This window comes from Pogona vitticeps, chromosome 4 (assembly GCF_051106095.1).
Source record: "Pogona vitticeps strain Pit_001003342236 chromosome 4, PviZW2.1, whole genome shotgun sequence".
Taxonomy (NCBI): domain Eukaryota; kingdom Metazoa; phylum Chordata; class Lepidosauria; order Squamata; family Agamidae; genus Pogona; species Pogona vitticeps.
In genome coordinates, this window is record NC_135786.1 from 177,211,909 (window position 1) to 177,235,130 (window position 23,222).

General features: G+C 38.9%; 1 protein-coding gene and 1 long non-coding RNA gene across 5 annotated transcripts in view; one reads left to right on the forward strand and one right to left on the reverse strand.

Annotated features, from left to right (window-relative positions):
* The window catches only part of CDH7 (cadherin 7), a 150,519-nt gene that overhangs the window by 15,602 nt on the left and 111,695 nt on the right, over window positions 1-23,222 (reverse strand). For all 4 annotated transcript variants that reach the window (XM_020791758.3, XM_072998766.2, XM_078391499.1 and 1 more), the window contains 4 exons: window positions 12,627-12,880; window positions 5,887-6,023; window positions 4,493-4,614; window positions 2,023-2,140 (listed from right to left, as the gene is read on the reverse strand). In XM_020791758.3, coding sequence (XP_020647417.3) covers window positions 2,023-2,140; window positions 4,493-4,614; window positions 5,887-6,023; window positions 12,627-12,880 — 631 coding nt within the window. The remainder of the gene's footprint in view (window positions 1-2,022; window positions 2,141-4,492; window positions 4,615-5,886; window positions 6,024-12,626; window positions 12,881-23,222) is intronic.
* Window positions 6,164-7,144, forward strand: LOC144588543 (uncharacterized). The gene is made up of 2 exons (XR_013544150.1): window positions 6,164-6,291; window positions 7,042-7,144. It is a non-coding gene; the product is annotated as an uncharacterized LOC144588543 (long non-coding RNA).

Consider the following 23,222-nt stretch of genomic DNA (forward strand, 5'->3'; position numbering starts at 1 on the left):
TGCTCACTGTATGAAAGAGAAGATTCCAGAATATACACCTGGAAAAATAAGAGTGGCTCTGTCTGTTACTAGGGAAATCTATGTCCCAGAAACAAAAACCTCTCAACAAACAAGCAAAATTTTGCCTTCTTGAAATGGAATAGAAGAGCAGAGTGGAAGGATTTTCAGAATCAGTGGGCACAGAGGGTGGGTGATAATCAGACTCTCAACATTTCCTTTACCAAAAAGAAAGGGGGAAAACACAAACCTAGTTCTGAAGACATGCTGAAGAAAAAAATAATAAAAAAATAAAAGGCTGGAAGGCATTTTCAGGCAAGAATCAAGCAGCCTCAAGGATGGGTCAGACAATTTTCTTCTTCCCTTTGCCATTCTCTTTCTCTGGTGAAAGAGTAATGACGGAAACATAGTGTTCACAACTTTATATGTCTCTGTAATTTCTAGTTCTGTGCACAATGAACATGCCTCTCTTATTTTTTGTGTTCTGTGGACAATGTACAAAATGGAATTGCATGCAGATGAAATGAATGTGATTGATATCCAATTTCAAACAAAAGAATATCTCCATGGGAAACCTCAGCACAAGCTCTTTGCACATTAATCTGGAAGGGCAAGAATAGAAGGTGTGACTGATAATGGATTTTGCCTTTCAGTGTTTGATGGAAATCTGTGATGGCATCAAAATTTTATAGGAGGGATTTGGTGAAAAGGAACAGAAGGCTGGTGGGGAAAAGGAGAGTCCAACAGGAAATGCTTGGTGAATCACAATACTAAACAGAGGCTGAAATCCAGCAGAAAGCTGTAATCACAACAGATGCACTGAATCAGTTGAGATTTGGTGGGTCAACTGTAAATTGCATTGATGCAGTGGGCCTACTTTAGTTTTGACTTACTACTGGATTTCAGCCAGCAAGTAAGAGCAGGATATATACCTCTGAAAAGGAAGAAGTAAAATGCAGAGCCATGGAAGTAGGCTATCCAAGTAAACCTTCACAATCTGCAAACATTCTCATCTTCCAAAATGTCAACTACAACACCATTAGCTTGATGAGTGAGAAGGTCCCTTGAGAAGAAGTGAATGGTGTTCTATATTAAAAATCTGCCACAATTTGTTATCAGAGACCCTCAGACTTTCCTAACAAAGGATGGGATAGGAACTATGAGAAAAAAGAAAGAATCTCTAGGTAGGATTAGGAAAGAGTCCTGCCTGAAAACCTGGAGAACTACTTCTAGTCAGAGTTGACAGTATTGGGCTAGAGGGATCAAAAGTCTAACATGGTACAGGATAGTCTGCTATGCTCATATGAGCCATGATCTGATCAGTGCCCCCTTACCCTAAATTGTAGGGAAAGGAACCCCTCTTTGGACTATAAGTTAACAGTGTGCCTGCTTGAGCCAAATGGTTCTTCCAGGATTCATCCACCATTCAGAAAAAATAAAACATTAGAAAATATTATACAAAAACAACACAGCAAGTCTCTGTATGAATTTTAACCACCAGTTCAGTGTACCCAAATGCAGATGAGTGAAGTACTACTAACAACCAGTAATGCAGAATCCCTAATTTTTAAACTCCAAAGCATTTTTTTTTTTGCAGCAGCAGATATGGTGAAAAAAGTTATATATTTAAAGCATCAGCCACTCTGCCATGTGTTTTAAGGGCTTATTTTTGTACCTCCTGAGTTACATTAATCAAACATGAGACCCAGGAAATTTTTCAGCTGCTGCCCTGAGGTGCAATCTAATTTAGATAAAAATAAAAAGTGAAAAGAATCAGTTTAAGAAAGGATATGAAGCCCATCTGTTTGGCTCATGGCTTGAAATGATTTAAGAAGCAGATTCTTTCTCTTGACACATAATCTATACATAAGAATTACTTTGGGGTCTGATTGCTCTTAATTAATGCTCTTCCTGACAAGGAAGTTACTCCAGATGACAATCAGTATGGCTTGTCTGAAGAAATAAGAGCATTGGTGTGTCAAAGCTCAAATGCCCTTGGATGGCCCACCGCAGTTGGTGCCTTACCTTTATTATCTTGTAATGTAAAATTGTGGTTATTTGCTGCATCTCCTGCCAAACTAAAGGAAAACTGATGACCACTCGGGGGATCATCTTTGTCAATGGCACTGATTCTCTGAATTACCTGGAGGAAAAAAGAGTGGTTTGCCTTCACGTTAGATTTTTAGTTTGTATAAAATGTAAGATGACTTGCTCAAGGCTTTAAAGATAAAGGGGAATTTTAGCCTAGAGTTCCTGTTACCTTCCTATGAGTCCTGTTCCATTCAAACAATTACCTGAATTTGATTTAGTTTCCCTCTCCCAGGGCTGGCCCAAGGCAGCAGCAAAGGAGCAGGTGTACTCTTCCCACTCCTTAGTGCAAAACCTGGCTGAACTGGAAGTTCATTATATAGTACAGTGGCTTCTACTGTATCTGAAGGAAACACAACATTTTAAGGGATGAAATGTGACCAGCTGACACATGAATCTCTCCCCCAATACCTTCCTGCAGGCTCCCAGCATCTTCTGCCTGAGGTAACTGGTTCAGTCTGCTTTATGGTACAGCCATACAACATCTCTGTTAATTTCAGAAGGATGGGGAGGGATGAAACTTCAGGATAAAATCCTGAAAAGGCAACATGAGAAACAGTGGATTTCCCATGGGTGTCTTCCTCTGATGGCATTGGTCATTGCCATGGATTTCCACCAATCTCTGCAGTTCCCTACCTCTCTGAAATTTGCTCCACTCAGTTGAAAAACAGAGATCAAGGGTTGTTTCCTCTGGTGATTGATGAACAATATTCTGATCACCTTCTTTGACAGGATTGGTAAAACTATAATTTTCAGAAGTAATGATTCTCAGTGCATAATTTCCCAGTGGAAGAGAAAGCCATTTAGGCTGATCAACTCACACTGACTGAAATGTAAGCCTTTGAACACTGCTAGTGATCATGAGTGAAGTCTCATAATTTCTAGCAGAAAGTGGTGCTCAGAATATAATTCCTTTCTCATCTTCATAAGGGTCTTCTGCTGCTTCCTACAAAACTCTTCCTTCCCAATAGAGAGAAAGGACTAATACATGTGAAAAGAGTCCCAGTATAAAGAATTCTTCTTTAATGGATGACTCCCAGAAAGAGATGGTAGTTCATGTAAAAGATATCTCCCTACATCCCTGATGTCACTGTCAGTTTCTGGCAAATCAATCAATCAATCAATCAATCAATCAATCAATCAATCAATCAATCAATCAATCAATCAATCAATCTATCTATCTATCTATCTATCTCTATCTATGGAAATGTACATGTATTCATACATATGTACATACGTATACACACACACACACACACACACACACACACAGAGAGAGATATTATTGTACTGGGGCCATTAGCAGGATGAAAAAGATCAACCCATTTTACAGAGCTCTGATAAAACAAAGGAACTCAAAGGAACAACAATAAACACTTACATAATTAAGGGAAAAGTTAATAATTATATTTGTTCTTACTGCTGGTGTAACTCCATTGGAAAACATTTCAGCACTGAGTTGCCACAAGTTAAGAAATTGGTATAGCCATGTGCTAGCACACATCAGTCTCATGACTCAGCAAATGCCTATCCAGACTTGTGGGAATTCACCACTGAAATGTAAATGGATGTAGTTACACTAGCATAAACATGTAATAGGATTCCGGCGACAGAATACATGGTGACCTTAGTATGATCTGAGACAGACGTGAAGTGTTTTATTGTGACTATAGGAATTATGTATGATTTATTCCAAGCACTTGAGGATAAATGGCTTTTAAAAACACCTGGCACCCTTGCTGGGTATTTTTTAAAGCCATTTAAAAACTTGGCTATGTAGGCAGGCCTTCCCTTCAGTCAATTAACTGATCTTTAGTCTTTATCTTTTTAAACTATGTACAGGTATTTCATCTTAGCTATTATTTAAAGTAAGTTTCAAATTATGAGGTTTTAAATGATTTTATGATACTTGTTATATTGTGATGTTTTTATTAGGTGTGTAAGCCGCCACACGTAGACTTTGTCTAGGGGGCCGGGGTAAAAATCTAATAAAAGTAAAGTAAAGCAATAATTATGAGAGAAGGTTGTTTATAGAATCTGACACTAATTCCTTATATGCCAATTTGGTTGATCAGTGAATGTTCAGTATATATTTACTCTAAAACATTTCTCTCTTCATCACAAAAGTGAGATAACTGGAAGTATGGAAATGTGGTATTTTCACAGGTTAGGAAGTCTAGAAGATGTTTATACTTGTATGAGATGCAGATTTACCTGTTTAGTTCTTTTACGGGTTCCTGGATGATGAAGGTTTCAGATCTAGTTAATGTTTAGTTTAGCTTCAAATCAACATGTCATTTTTACTGCAGTAAACTGATTATATTTTATCTTAAAAGAGGCATCACTGCAAATCAAATTACTGCTGTGCAGCACATATCATCAAGCTGTTAGGAATATAAATCCACACCTGGCCGGGTTCTGCGTTTTCACAGACAGTAGTTTCATAATCCATGGCAAACTCAGGAGCGTTGTCATTGATGTCAAGGATAGTGATGGCCACATATCCTCTCCCAATTTGTGAGGGGTTTTCTGTTTAAAAGGATAAGAATTAGTTATAATTTTCGTTATCAACTAATTTTGTAAATATTCTATATGTCTTATGAAGCAGACAGAAGTTTTGCTAACCAATAATAAAACAAACATGAATACAACAAAAGAACTGCTATAGTTGATTGGACCAATGACTTGTCAGGTGCATTGCCCTGTCTTTCCTAAAGCCCTTCATTTTAAAATGAAAGGAGTAAACATTGATAATATATCCAGCTTCTGCTACAGTATTTTCTTTTGTCTAACAACCATTTTGGAATATAATGAAACTATCATCTCAGACTATGCTGTAACCATTGGAACACCGCCTATACATAATTCAGCAGTGGCTGGGATGAAAAATACATAATACTGTATAATCATAAAGTTGCAGTAAATTCTACAATGTTGATTCCAACTCTACATATTTTGAGGAGCTTGGAAAGTTCCTTTTGAACTACAACTTTCAGAAGTCACTAGCCAGTGTAACCTTGAGCCATTATCCCTTTCAAAAGCAAAACCCTGGGAGTTGTAGTCTAAAACAGCGAAGTTAGCAAGTACAAATCGTTCCTTTTCTCTTTCATGTTTATTTGATATTTTCATCTATGGAGGGGGATAGGGCACTTTGTGTAAAAACTGAGATTTCGTTTATGGGAGGGATGCTTCTACACTCTCTGATGCATCATGGTTTTGTTACCATAATCCTGTGCTATGAGAATTAGGGATATGTATTTCAGTTTCTTTGGATTACAAATCCCACAATTTTCATTTTTGGGGGTCTCACTCGCAGGACTCAGACCTAAATTATCCTCACCTGGATACGTAGATGTTCCAGCTAGCAAGTTTCTCTTTGATAAAGAAACTGCTTCAATGGTTCCAGGAAGCTTCTCTTTCAAAAAGAAAGTGAGGCCTATCTAAAATATGAAGCCTGCCCGCTGGGCCTTTTCTCAAGGTGAGCATAGTTTAGGTGTCTGTAAGGCCTGGGTCCTGCATATGGGACTCCCAGAGAGGAGAATACTGGGATTTGTAGTCTAAGAAATCCAAAATGCATACCTATAATGTTTATACCAGGTCAAATTCCAGAAGCAGAATGCAATTTCTTTTGATATTTATTCTAGATTTAACTGCTTCTTTTTATTAATCTATCTACAACTAGAACTTCTTGAGTTATTTGGACTGCAGGAAAAGTATGTGATTCCAAGCTAATCAGCAGACACTATATAGTGAAAATCAGCACTTGGTAAGCTTTTCAAAATCTTTGAAATGGCAACTTACGGCTTTCCATAGCCAAGACTGTGATATTATGGACAGCATTTGTTTCTCTGTCCAACAGTTTTGCTGTGGTAATGACCCCACTGTTGGCATCAATGTTGAAATATCTCTCCAAGTCTGTGTTTCGATCTATTGAGTACCTGGATGAAAGATAAAAGCAAACTTTTGATGTATGTAGAATTGCACTTGGTTAAAAATGTTTCATTGATTTCACATTAAGGTGAAAGAGCTTTCGCTATTTTTTCTTTTTATTCACATTATCTCTCTCTCTTTTTAAATTAGGTATCCTATGATCTTCCAAGATGAGGAAAGTACAGTCTACAGAACCATCTAGTTCTGCAAAATGCAACTATATTGAGGAAAGCTGGTTTGATTATCATGATACCCTCCTCCTAAATGATACAATAGGTATTTCCTTTTCTTTTTCTCTTCTTTTACTCCAAGGGTGGTCATTCATTTATTTATCTTCCGAATCCAAACCTAAAGTGGAATGGATCTGGAAGTGTGCCACCTGGCTGAATCAGCCTCATACTATTGCCAGCAGAATTTCCACTGTGAAAGGCAGAACTTTTTGTCACTAGCAGAAAAGTGCCTGGTTTGGAAAAGAAAACTGTAGAGCAGGTCAGGGATTACATGTTACCACATTTGCTCCTGGGGCCTTATTGTCATTATACAAACACAGGCTCCTGTCACTGAGCTGCTTTGGCTTAAACATGCTCTATTTTGGCCCTCTAGGCTGTTTTTGAGAATGAGAAATCCTTACAGAGAAAATACCTTGTGAATAAAGGAGAAATTGACCATTGCTTGACAGTTTAGTTACAGTCTTTGAAAATGGCTATGCACTTTGAGATTTATTAGAAATGCTTCTTCATTGATATAAAACTATTTACCAGAAGACCAGATAGAGCTATAGTCAATGTGGACTAGCAGTGAATGCATGGGAGCTCAAAAGCACCTTGTTGATTAAGAGCTTAATATGTATTGTAGTTGTACTGTATTAACAAATGATTATAAGCTGAACCTCAGTGACATGATGTTAAATAAGCATGGATGGATTTTATAAATAATAATAATAAGAAAAATATTTTTTTTTTAAAAAAAAAATCACCTTGTTGCCATCCTAACCAAAGGTGTTGCATGGACACAGATTTTTTTCAGGGGACCTTTAGAAGCCTTAAACATGATCTTGGGGTAGCCCATTCATGCTTTACACAAAGTGGTGTTGAGAAAAACACTTCAACCTTTCCCAAATCAGCAAAAATGTTAATAAAATGCTACTTCTTCCTTGCGACATGAGTGTAAGTAGTGGCAAGAATGACATGACTGAGGTATTCCACAAATGATACATACATTGGGGCAAATTATTTGAGAGAAAGTTTCTGTCACAGGAGGATGACTCTGAAAGCAACCCTATACATCCAAAGCCTACAAGGTATTCTACCCAGTCCTCATTGATCATTGACCTGGCCAGGATTTTCACCTTTTTGACCGATCAAGATATGCAGAAGCAGGATGGTGAAATGGCCAAAGAGTTTAGATCTTCCACAGCAATGACAGATAACTTGAAATACTGTGGTGTAGGAGCATGTTTAAAGACATAGATACCATTATTTGCAAAATGTGGAAGACAAGTTATTATCAATTATGTTCTATACACATGAAACACTTCCACTTTCTCCAGAATTTTTCCCCCCACAATAAAAGGACCTGAAAATATACATCGAAGTGTTATTTTTATCTATCTTCAAAAAGATGGAACAGCTCAAACAGTGAAAATTTTTACTGTACAGATAAAATGCTTTGCTCATTTGTACTTCACTCTATTATACCCAGATGGGCACTCTTCATCCGATTGTTTAGTACAGTCATACATCACAGTTACTCCTTGAATCAGCAGTGCTTTCATATTTTTAGGAATGGCAGAGGTTTTCATCATATTATTGAAAAGAATATCAAATGCTGCCCCTATAAGACTATAATCAAGGACTTTGGGGTGTAAAGACAAATGCTTTTCCAGAGCAGCTTGGGTACAGCTAAACTTTTTTCTACTTTTTTCTGCTGGTTACAATACGTTCATAATTTCTATCATTTCAGACATGAAAACAGGTTCACACTAGAGATGGGGGTATTCGCTGTGGATGGTGTGATTCTACGAACGGCTCCGCAGCGCGTGATCCGCTCGCCACTCTTCGACCTTGCAGCAAGGCTTGTCCTCCCGCCTCCTGCCGGGAGTGGTGAGCGGATCGAGCACTGCACAGCCATTCGTAGAATCGCACCGTCCACGTCCGCAGTGGATTGGTGAGCGGACTGTCCAGCCCCATGGGGCTAGACCCTCGTTAATGCCACCTGTGCGGGGATATTTGTATACGAGTACCCCATCTCTAGTTCACACTAGTTTTCACAACAACAACACTCCATTACACACTACTCAAGGCTCTTCTGCACACATCCCAATTTTGTCTTCATTCATTCATTTTTATTATTTTTTCCCCTGCCTTCCTTCCCAAGAGGACCCAAGGCTGCTTACAATATCACAACTTTGTATGCTGCTATGTACACTAATATAGGTGTAGGCAAGTAGGTGCCCTCCAGATGATTTGGAGCGCAAGTCCCAGCATTCCTAAAAATTGACAGTGGCAGCAATTTTACTGTACATAACTTTATAACTAGACAACTGTAAATCCTGGACATGACCTAAATCCTGTCTTCTCTTCCATGAGTGAAATACAGTTTACACACATGGAACTGAGTTTCCATCTTTTCTTTCCTTCACTAGCATCCTGCTCTCAGAAAAACTGTTCCAGGAGTTGGACAACCCTAGCAATAAAAAGGAGAATGAACAGAAATTGGCCCTTCTTTATATGAATCAGTCAGAGACCTAGCAGAGATCAAACATTAGCTTACAACTCTTTTTATTTATTTGTTTCTACCATCTGTTTCCTACACTGATCTACCTAGGATAACGGACCTGAGGAAGATCAAGTATTTTCCTCTCTATCATTTAGGAATTTAGCCATGGCTCTCTAAGGCTGGCACGCTAATTTGGCTTTTATTTTAGTCCCTGAATTTGCACTTATGTCTGTGGTGCTGCATTTGGTCAACAATGCACTGCTCTTGAACAGCTTCATAGTTGGCATCCTTTCTCCAGAGACACTGACTGCCACCTTCACAGTAGAGTCAGTTGTGGCAGGCCCAGGAAAATGGAATTTAAGGTCTGGCCAGCAATCAGGCATCCTAGTTATTAACTCTGTCACTGGTCAGTATAGCTAGTAAAAAAGCGAGTTCTGAAAATATTAATTTTCATTACCTATTTTCTTAAGGAAAATTCCACTGATTGTTTACATTATTAAAAGGACACCTAATGATATTAGAAGTATTTTTTGTGAAATCTGCATGTTCAAAATATACTACTTCCTGAAGTTTGGAATACAGTGCCAAACAGTAAGAATGTTCTTAAACCAAAACACATTGTTTTAATTCATGGGCCGCTGCTAAGGAAATGAGGATGGAAGACAATGATTCATAAAGGTTTGTCCAATGAGTCCTTGACTACACAAATATTTTAAATCACTGTCTATATGTTTAAATGATGGGGCCAGTCATTTGAAAGAAGCATATATTATAGTCTGAAATATTCATTTCCTCAAGCAAACTTAAAAATGATGGTTGTGAAATAAAATATTGCTAGAAGAAAAGACTAACTGGGAATCTATATCGTAAGCATGGATTTATGTACTGAGTAAAAGTATATCATAAACAAGTGTAAGAGATCTATAATAAGTGACATCTTCCTCCACCAGCACTATTATTAGGTATACTATCTCACTTTCCTCTTCTGTCCATCTGGCAAGCATTATTAATGACTAATCAGGATTAATCAAAGTTAAAGAAACCTTCAGCAATGTTCCATTGTGTCTTACATTTCTCAGCATGAAGAATGGTGCAACTGGGTAATATTAGATTCTAGAATGAATGGCCTCGTGGAATGTCCTTCCTTTGGCCAATCAGTTGTAAACCAGATAGTTAACTTCCATGCTTTATGTATGCATGTCTACATTACTGATATGTTATGTCAAAACAAACAAACAAACAAACAAACAAACAAACAAACTCCCTTACTATTGTTGGGTATACCCAGATGGATATCCAGAAACAAACAACTACAAGAGAGGCCCAGAAGTGAAAATGCTGAGCATAATTAGTTGTCTCCTTCAGCTCATTACTGAAACAACTCATACACAATATCAATAATCTAAAACTGATTTTGGACAAAGGTATTTCACTCTTCCAAGCCTTGGTGGGTGACTTGTGCTTGCTTAAAACCCCCTGCCCCCATATCATGCAACACAGATAAAGAGGTGGCAACTAGAACCTTTTACAACCCCTAGATGCAAAATCTGTCCCCACATCTACTCTGGCAGGACCATTACAGGCCCCAACAATGCCACCCATAACACCAGGTTCTTGTTTGTTCTTTCATCTGCTAATATGATTTATACCATTTTTGTCAGCATTGCACATATGCACTCTACATAAAGAAATGGAACAATCTTTATGCAATAGAATTAATGGACATGAACAAGGACTCAGGAGGCCTCCATTCAAATCCCTTCCAAGCTGTGAAGCTCATTAAATGATCTTGGGCAAATCAAAATTCTTCATCCTGACCTACCTCACAGTGTTATTGTGAGACTAAAGTGGGAGGAAAATAACCACATTTACCACCTTGAGCTCACGGGAGGAAAGACAGGCTGTAAAAGCACAATTAATTATTTCATTAGCCTATGCTCAAAGAATGCAAAGAAAGTGCAGTTGGCATTCTTTCACTATAACCAGGCAGAAATAAGGCTTATATAAGGATACTAACAAATTGGAACAAGTTCAGAGGAGGGCGACAAGGATGATCAGGGGGCTGGAAACCAAGCCTTATGAAGAAAAGCTGAAAGAATGGGGCGTGTTTAGCCTTGAGAAAAGAAGACCGAGGGGTGATATGATAGCACTTTTCAAATATTTGAAAGACTGTGATACAGAGGAGGGGCAAGATCTCTTCTCAATCATCCCAGAGTACAGGACACGCAACAAAGGGTTCAAGTTAAAGGGCTCAAGTTAAAGGAAGCCAGATTTCGGTTGAATATCAGGAAAAACTTCCTAACTGTTAGAGCAGTATGACAGTAGTTACCTCAGGAGTTGGTGAGTGCTCCAACACTGGAGGCATCCAAGAAAAACTTGGATAATCACCTGGCAGATATGCTTTGAGTGTATTCCTGCATTGAGCAGGGGGTTGGACTTGATGGCCTTGTAGGCCCCTTCCAACTTCACTTTTCTATGATTATTTGTCTCTTTAGTTTTTGTACAAATGCATAAACATTAGACAAAGAATATGCCATTGGTTATTCTGAAGGATTTCCAACAAAAGGTAAAATGTCCTCACATGCCCCCATGCATAACACAAGAGGAATTTACATTACACATAATTGTAGGCTGAAATACATCAATACTGATATGTATAAGGAAAAAATGCATCTCCAATAAGGGGTGACTTGGGAACAGGTTTTTGTAAACAGTACGTTCAGTGTGCAGTCAGACTGCACATTGCTTGTTTTCTGTAAATATTTTGTTCTGCAAAGCATTACCACCATTTATTTAAGTGGAATACTTTTATTAAGTGGAATACTTAATTTAAGTTGAAAACTCACACTATGAGTTTTGGATAATAATGGATTCTTGCCTTCTATAGAATGTTTTTCTATATAATCTGGTTAATTTCATTTATAGTACTGAATCACACACACATATACTCTCTCTCTCTCTCTCCATTATCTATCTAAATATCTGTAATGAGTTTAGAATTACACTGATGCAACAGATCCATGGCAACACAGCCCACTAGATGAAATATCAATTTTATCAGTATTATCCAGATTCACACTGCAAGTGAGAAAAAGAAAGTTTATTCATTTAAGTTTGTGTGACACTGTGCCCTGAAGAATTAAGTGTGTATATATAGCTACAAAGTAAAAATAGCTTTCTGTGGTGCTAGTTCTGATGTTGCAGCGTTCAATGTGCACCGTTAGTAAGGATTTTTGGCCTTCAATGCACCACTCAGTTCATGTGTGCATAACTGGTGCGCACAGATCACTCAGCAGCATTAAAGTGTACAGACACATACCAATGGTGAGACAAAGAGGTTCTCCCTTCTAGAGCTCCATAAGACCTTCAGAAGACTTGGAAACCTCAGGAGCAAATATTTGATTCCTTCATAAACTATCCAGTGTCAATAAAATATAAGCTCCTTCTGTTTAGCAATAGGCATGTAAAGACTGCTCACTGGAGTCTGTCTTCTCAGAATTTATGGACCCCTCAGTAAGGAACTATCAACCCCTACAAGATTTCTCATCCTACGTAAGAGCAAGGCAAGGCAGCTGATCTGGGTCTCTGAAATCTGTGCAAAATGTTTCTGCACAAACCAAATGTGTCTGCTACTTCTTCTCATACAAAGAGAAAAGAAGAAGAGACAAGCAGATAACTAGAAGCAAAATCCAGGAGTGATTTTGCTGATGGATTCTGCTTCAAACAGGAGAAACCAGGAGAATGTATTCCTCCCTTGCAACTGCTGCTGCCCAAACCTGTGGAGAGTGGACAAAAACCCTCTCAAACCCATTTTGGAAAAACATAAAGACTTCAGTCTAGCACAACATTGGTTGGAGGCCTACAGGAGCAAAAGAAAAAAACTGAAAAGTTACCTGACAGGACTGTTAGATGCGTCTGGGTCATGGGCTGCTACAGTTCCAATGATGGTACCCACTTTGGCTGCTTCAGATACCACCATAGTGTATAAGCGTGAAGTAAATACAGGTGGTTCGTCTACATCCTCTACAATGATTTTCACTGTTGTCATATCACTGAACGGCCCAAGGCTAAGAAAACGAGGATCAACCTGCTTATTTGCAGCTTCTATCCTCAAGGTATAACTGGCCTTGGCCTCATAATCCAGTTCCTATGGCAGAGGGGGAAAAATATATATTTAGAATGTTGATCACCAAGTAGAGAGACCTTCCAAAGTTTAATCATAAACTGACCTGAAATTCCAGTGAATATGTAGGGGTTATTCATGAACGTACAAAATGTTATATTTTCTGGAAAGTAGTGTGCAAAAATGCCAAATGTTCTCACAGTCTAAGCTAATTTATGGAATAGGTTTCTCCCACTACAGCTGAGATTTTTTAAATGAACATAAAAAGAGGCCCAAGAAGAGAAATACACTGATTTATTTGGTCTTACATACAGCACATTAATGACAGATCTGAAAAATTGCGAGATTCCATATAACCTTCTGGTTCTGTCTGAATATTTTATAGGATACTGTTCTATATAGTACTCTACAGAAAATGTTGCATGTTGGGAGCATACAGTCATACAACCTGGGTATTACTATTGGCATCAGTAAATTACATGAATTTATTTTCACTGCTAATGTTCCAATTTACCGTACATAAAAGGCTGAAAATCTACACTGCAAGATCAAATAAAGAAACCAAGGTTTGTCAAGTAATTTCCACTTATATACATATAAACAGAGGGCAATGTAATTACTTAATGAGAGTAAACAGTAGAATTTAAGCTAACAAAGATCAGTAATTATCATAATCATATTGTACAAATACATGAATGTGCTTTCAAACCATATAAAGCAGCCAAACGGAAATTGGTTGAACTGCTGCTAATGTCACAATCAAAGATGTAAATTAGATTGATTAAAAAGAATGGTAGGACAAATTACTGCTAATGTCACTATCATACTGGTTCACAGTGTCATGGAGACTGCAGCTAATAAGGAAAGTGCTTACAGATTCAAAGACGGGCCAGGGTAAGACTGGAAATACAGATTTACATGCCTTTTAAGAGCATCAAGATCACCAATGGAGGCCTGCTTAATGAGCACACTGTTGAGTACTTGAGTACTCTCTACTGGACAGCTCTGGTGCACTCTCCTAACCTATAGCAGTAGGAGTACTGAGAGCAATTCTGACATTACTTACATGAGTAGATTCACCATGCTTATAGCCCTCCCTTTTTCCATTTTACTTTCTCAGTGTAGAAAATGCCATGTCTGTGGAGGAGACATCCCTGTTCACATAGGCTCGATTCTCCTTGTTCAGATAGAAAATCTACACATGAGCATGAATGTTTTCGCTGTAGCTGCCTTCTGTGTAGATAAGGTGGTGATGGAAAGGTGAGAGACTAGGCACTCCCCTCAAAGCATGGCAGATCTATTTATGGAAATAATGTCTAGATGATATTGTTGTTGTTTAGACGTTAAGTCATGCCCGACTCTTCGTGACTCCATGGACCAGAGCATGACGGACCCTTCTGTCTTCCACTGCCTCCCAGAATTTGATCAAATTCATGTTGGTGGCTTTGATGACACTGTCCAACCATCAATATCATATATGTCCAACCAGACAATATCATATGTCCAACCAGACAATATCATGTAAGAAGGTAATTCTAAAAACTTTATCAAACATCAAATCATGATTTCTTATGATGTATCCAATGTAGTTACAGAGATCTGAAAGGATTCTAACAGTGCTGTACAGACACACAGTAAAATCCATATAAATCAACAGAGTTGATCCACCAAATACGCATTGATTCAATGGGCCTACTCTAATGCAATGTATTATGCTAAGCCACAGGATTTTGATCACTGATTCTGTTAATTTAGGCAAAGAGGATATGGGCTGCTTTATTGTGAAATCACTCTGCATGATTTATGGAATTTTATATGGGGCCTAGGCAGTGATCTCTTCAGCTAACCCACTGGTTCTTAACCTTGGGTTACTCAGGAGTTTTGGACTGCAACTCCCAGAAGCCTTCACCACCAACTGTGCTGGCTGGGGTTTCTGGGAGTTGCAGTTCAAAAACATCCAAGTAACAAAGTAACATCCAAGTAACCACTAAGCTAACCCACATTTCTCCATTATTTCTTCCATATCAGTTGCAAGGACACCAGAAGAGTCTGATGCCTGTTATGGTTACAAGTTTGTGTTTTATATCTCCAGTATAGATGCATTCATTTGTTTTGGACTAAAGCTCCTAGAACTCCCCAGGCAGCATTGTTCAAAAACATAAATATGCACACCTCTGGTCTCCAGATTGATACGTATCATATTCTTCCTCCATATTGTCATTCCTATAGTTTTTGAAGACTACAGAATTGTCAGAAACAGGAAACTCAGAATTTTAAAATAGAAAAGGTATTAAAGATTAATATAGGTTATTCCATTGCTTGAATGATTGCCTGAATTTCACACTGTGAAGTTCTAGAACTTAAAAATAAAAACAGGTGACACAATGCAGTTCATAGGTGTAGAGAAGATAGAGCTTGCTTGCATAAGTCGGTGACAGTCACTGTGCTCTCAGACGGATCTAGTGCTATAACCAATCGTTGTTTTATGCCCTTTAATTAAAAAGCATCCGACTGCCTTTAAACTGATGTCTGTTTACAATTACAAGAATAAGAAATGTAAACTAAACAGTTTAGCATGGAGTTAGATAATAAATAGATAATAATTAATTTTAAAACCTTCTTAGTATTTACTTTTTAACCTGTATATTCTCTTACCTAAGGGACAGAACTGCCCGTTTCTTGAGATTCTAAAAATTCTCATTTGATGTTTCTTCCATAGGCAATGTGTTTCATTTCCACTATAATCCTATGTATTTCAACTCAGATGCGAGCTCTACCAAGTTCAGTGAACATACTCTCAGATAAGTGTGTTCATCAGGGGAGGCAAATTTATTGTCCTCCAGCTAATGTTGGACTGCCACTACTGACTATTATAGTGTTAGCAGTGTTGTACTGAAAACAATGTATTATCTTACAGGATTAAGTGAATTTAAGAACCAGAAGAAAGATGTTTTGAATCTTTGGAACAAATGCTTTGTAACCAAAGAAAGCCATATGATACACAGCCAAGGCCACTCTTTAGGATTAAGTGAAATGTGGCTATAGATAAAAAATAACTTTTCAAGGCATTGAAAAATTGAATAACATTGCACTACATTGAGAAAAAAAAAACTGTTTAAAGCAGCCTTCTCGGAAATTTTCTAATTAAAATACAACCGGAGGAAAGAGTTCGCTGACCATACAGTAATGGTCATTTGGCATGAGACATACATCTTTAATTTATGGTTTCTGGACATTTATTGATTTCCCTTTCTCTTTTGAGCTGAAAATGAGACTATGTAAAATGTCATGCAGATACTATTAAAATAGGGAAAATAAATACAGGAAGATTGGTTTGGGCTACCCCACCCTCTCCCTCTCCATTTTCATTGCCCTCTAAAAATGCATGGTGACTTGCTGAAAGACTCCGCTGTATCCATGGAGGTTCTCCAAGTAATTTCGAATACTAAGAGGCAACAATGAAAACCATCTGGACAACTTCCAATGGATATGCGAGCCCTGCAGCACAATAATTGATCTGCAGTACTGCAATCAAGCCTCTGCTTTTGACCTAAGGTCAATCCAGATGGATAAGGGAGACAGCTCAAGGGTGACTCAGCCTTCCACCCTTTTGAGGTTGGTAAAATGAGTACTACTACCACCACTTCCACCACTACTCTTAATAGTAATAATAATATGGAAAAAGGTGGGAACTCTTCTTTAAAAGCCATATTAATGAAGTATAGCACATCTAGTTAAATTGTTTATCACATGAATTATAACAATTGTACAAATCAATTGGTATAATCTAAATAAAGCATGAACTATCTCTGAAAAAGAATGTTGAAACGGAGGCTGTCCTACTTTGGGCACATCATGGGAAGGCAGGATTCTCTGGAAAAGATAATAATGCTGGGAAAGGTTCAAGGCAGCAGGAAAAGAAGATAAATACAAGATAAATTGACTCTGTAAAGGAAGCCATAGACTTGGGTTTGCACAGCTATTGAGGACAGGGAATTTTGGGGATTGCTCATTCATAGGGCAGCCATAAGTCTGAAATGACTTCATGACACACAACAACATACCAATTGTATGAAAATTCTTCAGGATATGCTGCAAATTGTGCATTTCCCTGCAGCTTTGTTGTAGAGAGGGACTCTTGATGCTCTTAGTGCTTTTCTGGCAGCTGACTCTAGCCCACTTGAGTCAGGCATTCACATATCAGTTAGGCAATGTTATCAGTGAAAGTGGCATCATTAGGGGAAGGCACAGGTTCCTACAGCCCCTTTTGTGTGTTAGGAAGTGAACTGCTGAAGACACCTTCTTACTGGTTTGTTGTTGTTGTTTTTGTCCTATTGCTTACTGCACATTTGTTCCTGAGGCTGCATGTCACGTTTAGTCTCTTCCCACTCTATAGCCCTAATCAGACATGACGAAATCTTGCATTCAAAATTTGCTTTGACACACTTTAAAATTCCTACCTTCAAACTTGCTTAAATGTTTGCCAAATCTGAAAAGAAGAGCTTGAAGCTCAAGTATGGCTTCTCCATATTACCAAGAGCCCTGGACCTCTCCTCCTCAGACCTGATGCTGAAATGTGAAGAAAACAACAATGGAGGTGGCAGGGATAGGCATTCCTCTTGAAGCATGTTCAGAATGTTGAATTTGGTAATGCCTGAATAGGATTGATGAGGTGTTGCTAACTCTGAATCAACAGGCAGGCGGGCAAGATTTGATTGGCTCAGCTTGCCTGATTCAACCTTCATACACTACAATTGGTTTAAAGAATCTGTTCCAAAATTATTTTTAACAAATACTATTGATGTTCTCATACAGTCACTGCTATGAAATCTTGAGCTAATGTTAAGAGGAAAAGCAGAAAACATGCTCAAATTATGGGGATTCTTTTGGATTATGTATGCTACACATTGTCAAAAAGATTCTGAGTAGAGATGGGCATGAACCACCAGTTCAGCAGTTCATGCCAGTTCGTCCTTTGCATGAACAGGTGTTCAGTGCTTCCCAGCCCCATCTGCTCTGGCAGAGGCCCACTCAGAGGCAGTACCCTGGCTTCCCAGCATTACCTCCTCTAGGTGCTGTCTCTGAGTGGGTGCTCGCTGGAGGAGGCTGGGCTCGGAACCATCACACACCTGTTCATCCAAAGGATGAAGCAGCACAAACTGGTGGCTTTTGCACATCTCTAATTCTGAGTTATGGTGACCCTAGTAGGGTTTCTGACGGGTGAAATATTGAAGGAGTGATTTTACCAGTGCCGCCACCACCTAGAACAGGGGTCAGGGAACTTTTTCACCTTTTACCCCCCAAAAAATGTATATACGCTGACATTACCCCCTTGATTCGAAAGGAAGGAAATCATACATTATTTGAATTAAAAATATTATTGAATCTACACAGGCTGTGTACTGAACTAGCAGGAAGCACCAAATTTGATAAAGATGTGCACTATTTTTGCTGGAATACATTGCACTCCAGCCATGGTGTGGTATAGGGAGTAGTAACGTGTTCAACATGCCTAGCAAGTTGCATTAAATTTTTGCTAGCTCGCAGAGGCTTTAATCATCATCAGTGGCTGCCAGAGTGGTGCTAGCAATGACATGCTTGCTAGAGACAGCCGACGCAGAATTGGGGGGGGGGGCTTTCCCTACCACTTTAATCATTCTATGTGTGGTGTGCAAAAAGGAAGAAACCAGGCTAAAGGCCATGTCACCCACTCTGGCACCACAGCCCAATATCAAAGGACCAGTGTGCTTTTTTTATCATCATCAATGGAAAACTCAGCAGTGGCCAGAGGATTGGAAAAGATCAGTCTACATCTCAATCCCAAAGAAGGGAAGTGCCAAAGAATGCTCTAACTACCATACAATTGCACTCATTTCACACGCTAGCAAGGTTATGCTCAAAATCCTCCAAGGTAGGCTTCTGCAGTATGTGGACCGAGAACTCCCACAAGTACAAGCTGGATTTCGAAGGGGCAGAGGAAACAGAGACCAAATTGCTAACATGCGCTGGATTATGGAGAAAGCCAGAGTGTTCCAGAAAAACATCTACTTCTGCTTCATTGATTACGCAAAAGCATGGCAGAAAGTGAGGAGAAAGAAGCTCTTAATGAGGGTGAAAGAGGAGAGTGCGAAAAATGGTCTGCAGCTCAACATAAAAAAAACTATGATCATGGCCACTGGTCCCATCACCTCCTGGTAAATAGAAGGGGAAGATATGGAGGCAGTGACAGAATTTACTTTCTTGGGCTCCATGATCACTGCAGATGGTGACAGCAGCCACGAAATTCAAAGATGCCTGCTTCTTAGGAGCCTCGTGGCGCAGTGGTTAAACCACTGTACTGCAGCTAAAACTGTGCTCACGACCTGGGGTTCAAATCCCAGGTAGCACTCTGCTCATTACCCCCAGGATTTTCACTTTTACCCAATTTGGGGTAATTTACTCCTGTTCCCCGACCTATGACCTAGAAGATTATATATAAGCTATATTTATAATGGTATTCTGTTTCACTTTTGATCTGATAGTGATAATATTTGTTTTATATTAAACCAGCAATCATTTAGCTCACTGGTTCTCAACCTTGGCTTACTCAGGAGTTGTGGACTGCAACTCCCAGAAGCCTTCACCACCAACTGTGCTGGCTGGGGTTTCTGGGAGTTGCAGTTCAAAAACATCCGAGTAACAAAGGTTGGGAACCTAGGATTTTAGCTGGTCTTTGGATAATCATTACTATGTCAGAAGCCCAGTTGGAATGACAAGATAACATCTCAGAAATCAGTAGACAGCTCTCAAGGTTAAAAGGACATTGCATACTTTAGTGACTCCTTCAGTACAGAGAATGGAGCTTGACAGCTTCACTAAAGTGTTATCTGATTTTATCCTATGCCTCATTCATTCATCCTTCTTGCTTTTCTTTTTAAAAACAATTAGTGTTTTGTCCAGTCTCAAGGAAATAGCCCATCTGTATCAAAAAGAGGTGCTGTTCTTTTTTCAAAGGGAGCAATTTGTGGGTCTTTCTTAAAGGAAAACTGTATGGTAACTTTCCCATAATGTAACTGATCATAAGCCACTATTTGAAAGCCCTGATCTCAGCTTACAGAGTTTTTATCGTTTTGTGTAAATCAGATTCATAACCAGCTAGACTGAGAAGAAAAGGGAAAGCCACTGCCTCACATGCTGGGTTTTAGTTTGTGAAAATGACTTCATCTGGAAAGCAACTGGATCCATTTGTCTTTTGGTGTCAATCTTCACAGACCCTAAGTTTCAGCTTTCTTTTTTCCCCGATTTTGTCTACCGAACAATAAATGTTAAATAGCTTTTCTTGCTGGCACATGGTAAACATTCCTTTCTTGTTGATCCATTATACTTTTTTTTAATAAACCTTAATAAAATCACTGTGCTATTGATGAAACCACTTCTGACATATATTAATTTTGCTCTATGGAAAAGCTACAGAAACTAGTAAGAAGAAAAATTGTTGAATTCCCACACAGTTTCAGCTCATGGTACTTAAGACTTTTTCAGGCTCTGCCAGCCAATTTTAAGCCACACAGATAGTAAACTTGCTTCCTTTTTAAAATGGAAGAAGGGCAATTTCAGAGGGTTTTTTCTTCTTCTTTGGTAGGTAAGTATCCCAGCTGGCTGAATAGCTCGATGGTTTAGGTACTTGGCTAGAGAGGTTGGCAGTTTGATTCCCCCTTGTGCATTCTGGTTGAAAGAGCCAGCCTGTGTAGCCATGGGCAAGCTGCGAAGTCCCAGGGTGGCCAGAAGAAGGCAAACAGAAAGCTTTTTTTCCTGGAAAACTCTGGAAAGAGTTGCCATATGTCAGAATCAACTTGACAATATGCTATTATAATTATTAACAGTATCTCAAGCTCCACTGCATGAAAAGGAAGATTTACCAGATGTGGACAAAAAAAGTTTAGTATGTAAACAGCTGATGACTACAATTATGGCTGAAATCCAGTGATAAATCACAATTTGGTTAGGTCCATCCAATTAATGGAATTTACAGAGGAGTGGGTTCACCAGATCTCCACTGATTAAAGGGGTCTACTCTATCTTGTCTATTGGACTCCAGCCAATACGTAGCTCTTATGACATAATCAAAATGAGATTCCCAGCAGTTCGATGAAGAGTGAAATTCAAATTCTTTTGATCTCTCTCCATGGAAAGTAAGGGAGAGAATGAACATCACCGATTACTGACCGCATTCTGTATGGTGCTAAAAATAAAGAGCTTTACATTTTCAAACAGCTCAATGTAAAAATCAAAATGTATGTCATCTGACTTGGCACACACGGTTGACCTTAGACAGTCAATATAGTGACACTGACAAATGTTGTCTTTTTTTGGATGCATGTAGTTCTTGCCTATCTCTATTGAAAGACTTTAAATGAGTAAGCTATATATGCCACATTTAACTGGTTGCTGAAAAAGAATGCATTGACTTTTCTAATCTTTTCCCCTAGTTCTTCAAATATAGGTCCTCATTTATGCATTTAGAGAGGGTGGTGAAGTATGAGGAGGGAGCAGGATGGACCATTTAATTTTTACCACACATGCACCTTTTCAACTTGAATTGGGCCACTGCACAAGCATCAAAGAGTATGCAGGTTCAGCTTACATCAGCATCTCTCATAAAGGAAGAGAAGTTGCAAAACTCAGTGACAGCACTAAAAATAATTATGTGGAATATCTCACTGTTTCTGAGATGTACATAGACTTTCTGGCATGATACAACTAAAATACCCATTAGCTTATGTAAGTATACCTCAAATCTGAAATTCAGTCATTATATTTTGTTGTGAACTCTTCTAGTTTGTTGGTAAATAATAATAATAATGCATTACTATGAAAACAGTTAAAATGTAAAGAAAACTAGGCACTAAAGGACAGGTGCAGAACCCAGCCTGGCCCTCTACATTTCCACAAAAGGCCAAAAATGGACACCATTATTTGATGGTTTCTCAGTTATTCCAAAAATTAGAATTGACCGTCAGAAGGCTTAATCATACAGTATTTCATCAAGTCAATTATGACTTATGGTAACCATTTCCTGGGTTTCTCAGGTAGAGATTACTTAGAAATGGTTTACCATTTCCTTCTTCTGAGGGCACCCTAAGACTGTGCAGCTTTCCCAAGGCCACACAGGCTGGCTCTACCCACAGGAAGCATAGTGGGGAATTGAACTCCCAATCTCTGGCTCTGCAGCCAGATAACTCTGAAAGCTTAGTTACTGGTAATACAGTGGTGCCTCGCTTAACGGGCGGTCCGTTTAACGATGAAATTGCATAGCGATTAACTTTGCGATCACTTTGCGATGTTCCCTATGGGGAAAAATCGCTTTGCGATGATCAGTACCCTGTTTCGCTTACCGATCATCGCAAAGCGATGATTTTTTAACAGCTGACCGGTGGTTCCAAAATGGCCACCGGGTAAAAAAAATGGCCGCCTGCTGTTTTCTGGGACAGATTCCTTGCTTACCGGGCAGCGAAAATGGCCACCGTATGGAGGATTTTCGCTTTAAGGTGAGTCTGAAGCCCATAGGAATGCATTGAAGGGGTTTCAATGCATTCCTATGGGCTTTTTAATATCGCATAGTGACAAAATTGCTTTGCAGTGATTTTTGCTGTATGGATTATCATCGCTATGCGAGGCACCACTGTATGTGCTTTCAGATAGCATTTTGGTTCTCCTACTTTTTGTTTCATCCGTCACTTTAACGTGGCCCCATGGAACATTTCTGAGGTCAAATTTGGTTGTTGGCCTTAATGAAATCCCTCATCCATGCACTAAAGCATTGGGTTTGGTCCCTTCTGCCCAATTTCTCCATGGTGGAAAGAATGGGACAGTGCCATACCTCCATCATGCTGCTACTAATGGGGCAGCAGCCTGCTACAATGGAATCCTGTTGCACAAGATTCCATATGAAACCGAGGCTCTGCTACCTCAGAATCTGTACATTTTTGTATGAAAACTTAATTGTTTTCATCTTGGAACAGTTACTTTTGAAATGATGCTTCAATGATATCAAACTTCTTCCTCTGAACTATTTTTGAATCTGTTTAACTTGATATCACCCACAAGAATGCTGAACAACCGCAGGGGAATCTGTGGAATGGGAATTCAAAATCAACACAGAATCAGACTACCTCACAGAATTCTAGAACCTTAAGGCTATAAAGCAAATCTGACTTTTTATATGGTTAAACTGCATGATATTTTAGAGTTAAACCCTCCAAAGAAAGCCCTAGAAAATTTGCCTATTTCTCGTCTGACATATCATCCTTTAAAATTATTTGTTGCCCAACCAAAAGAAAGCATCAGAACTGTGCTGCCTTACCCTAGTATTGTATCCCACCCTCTA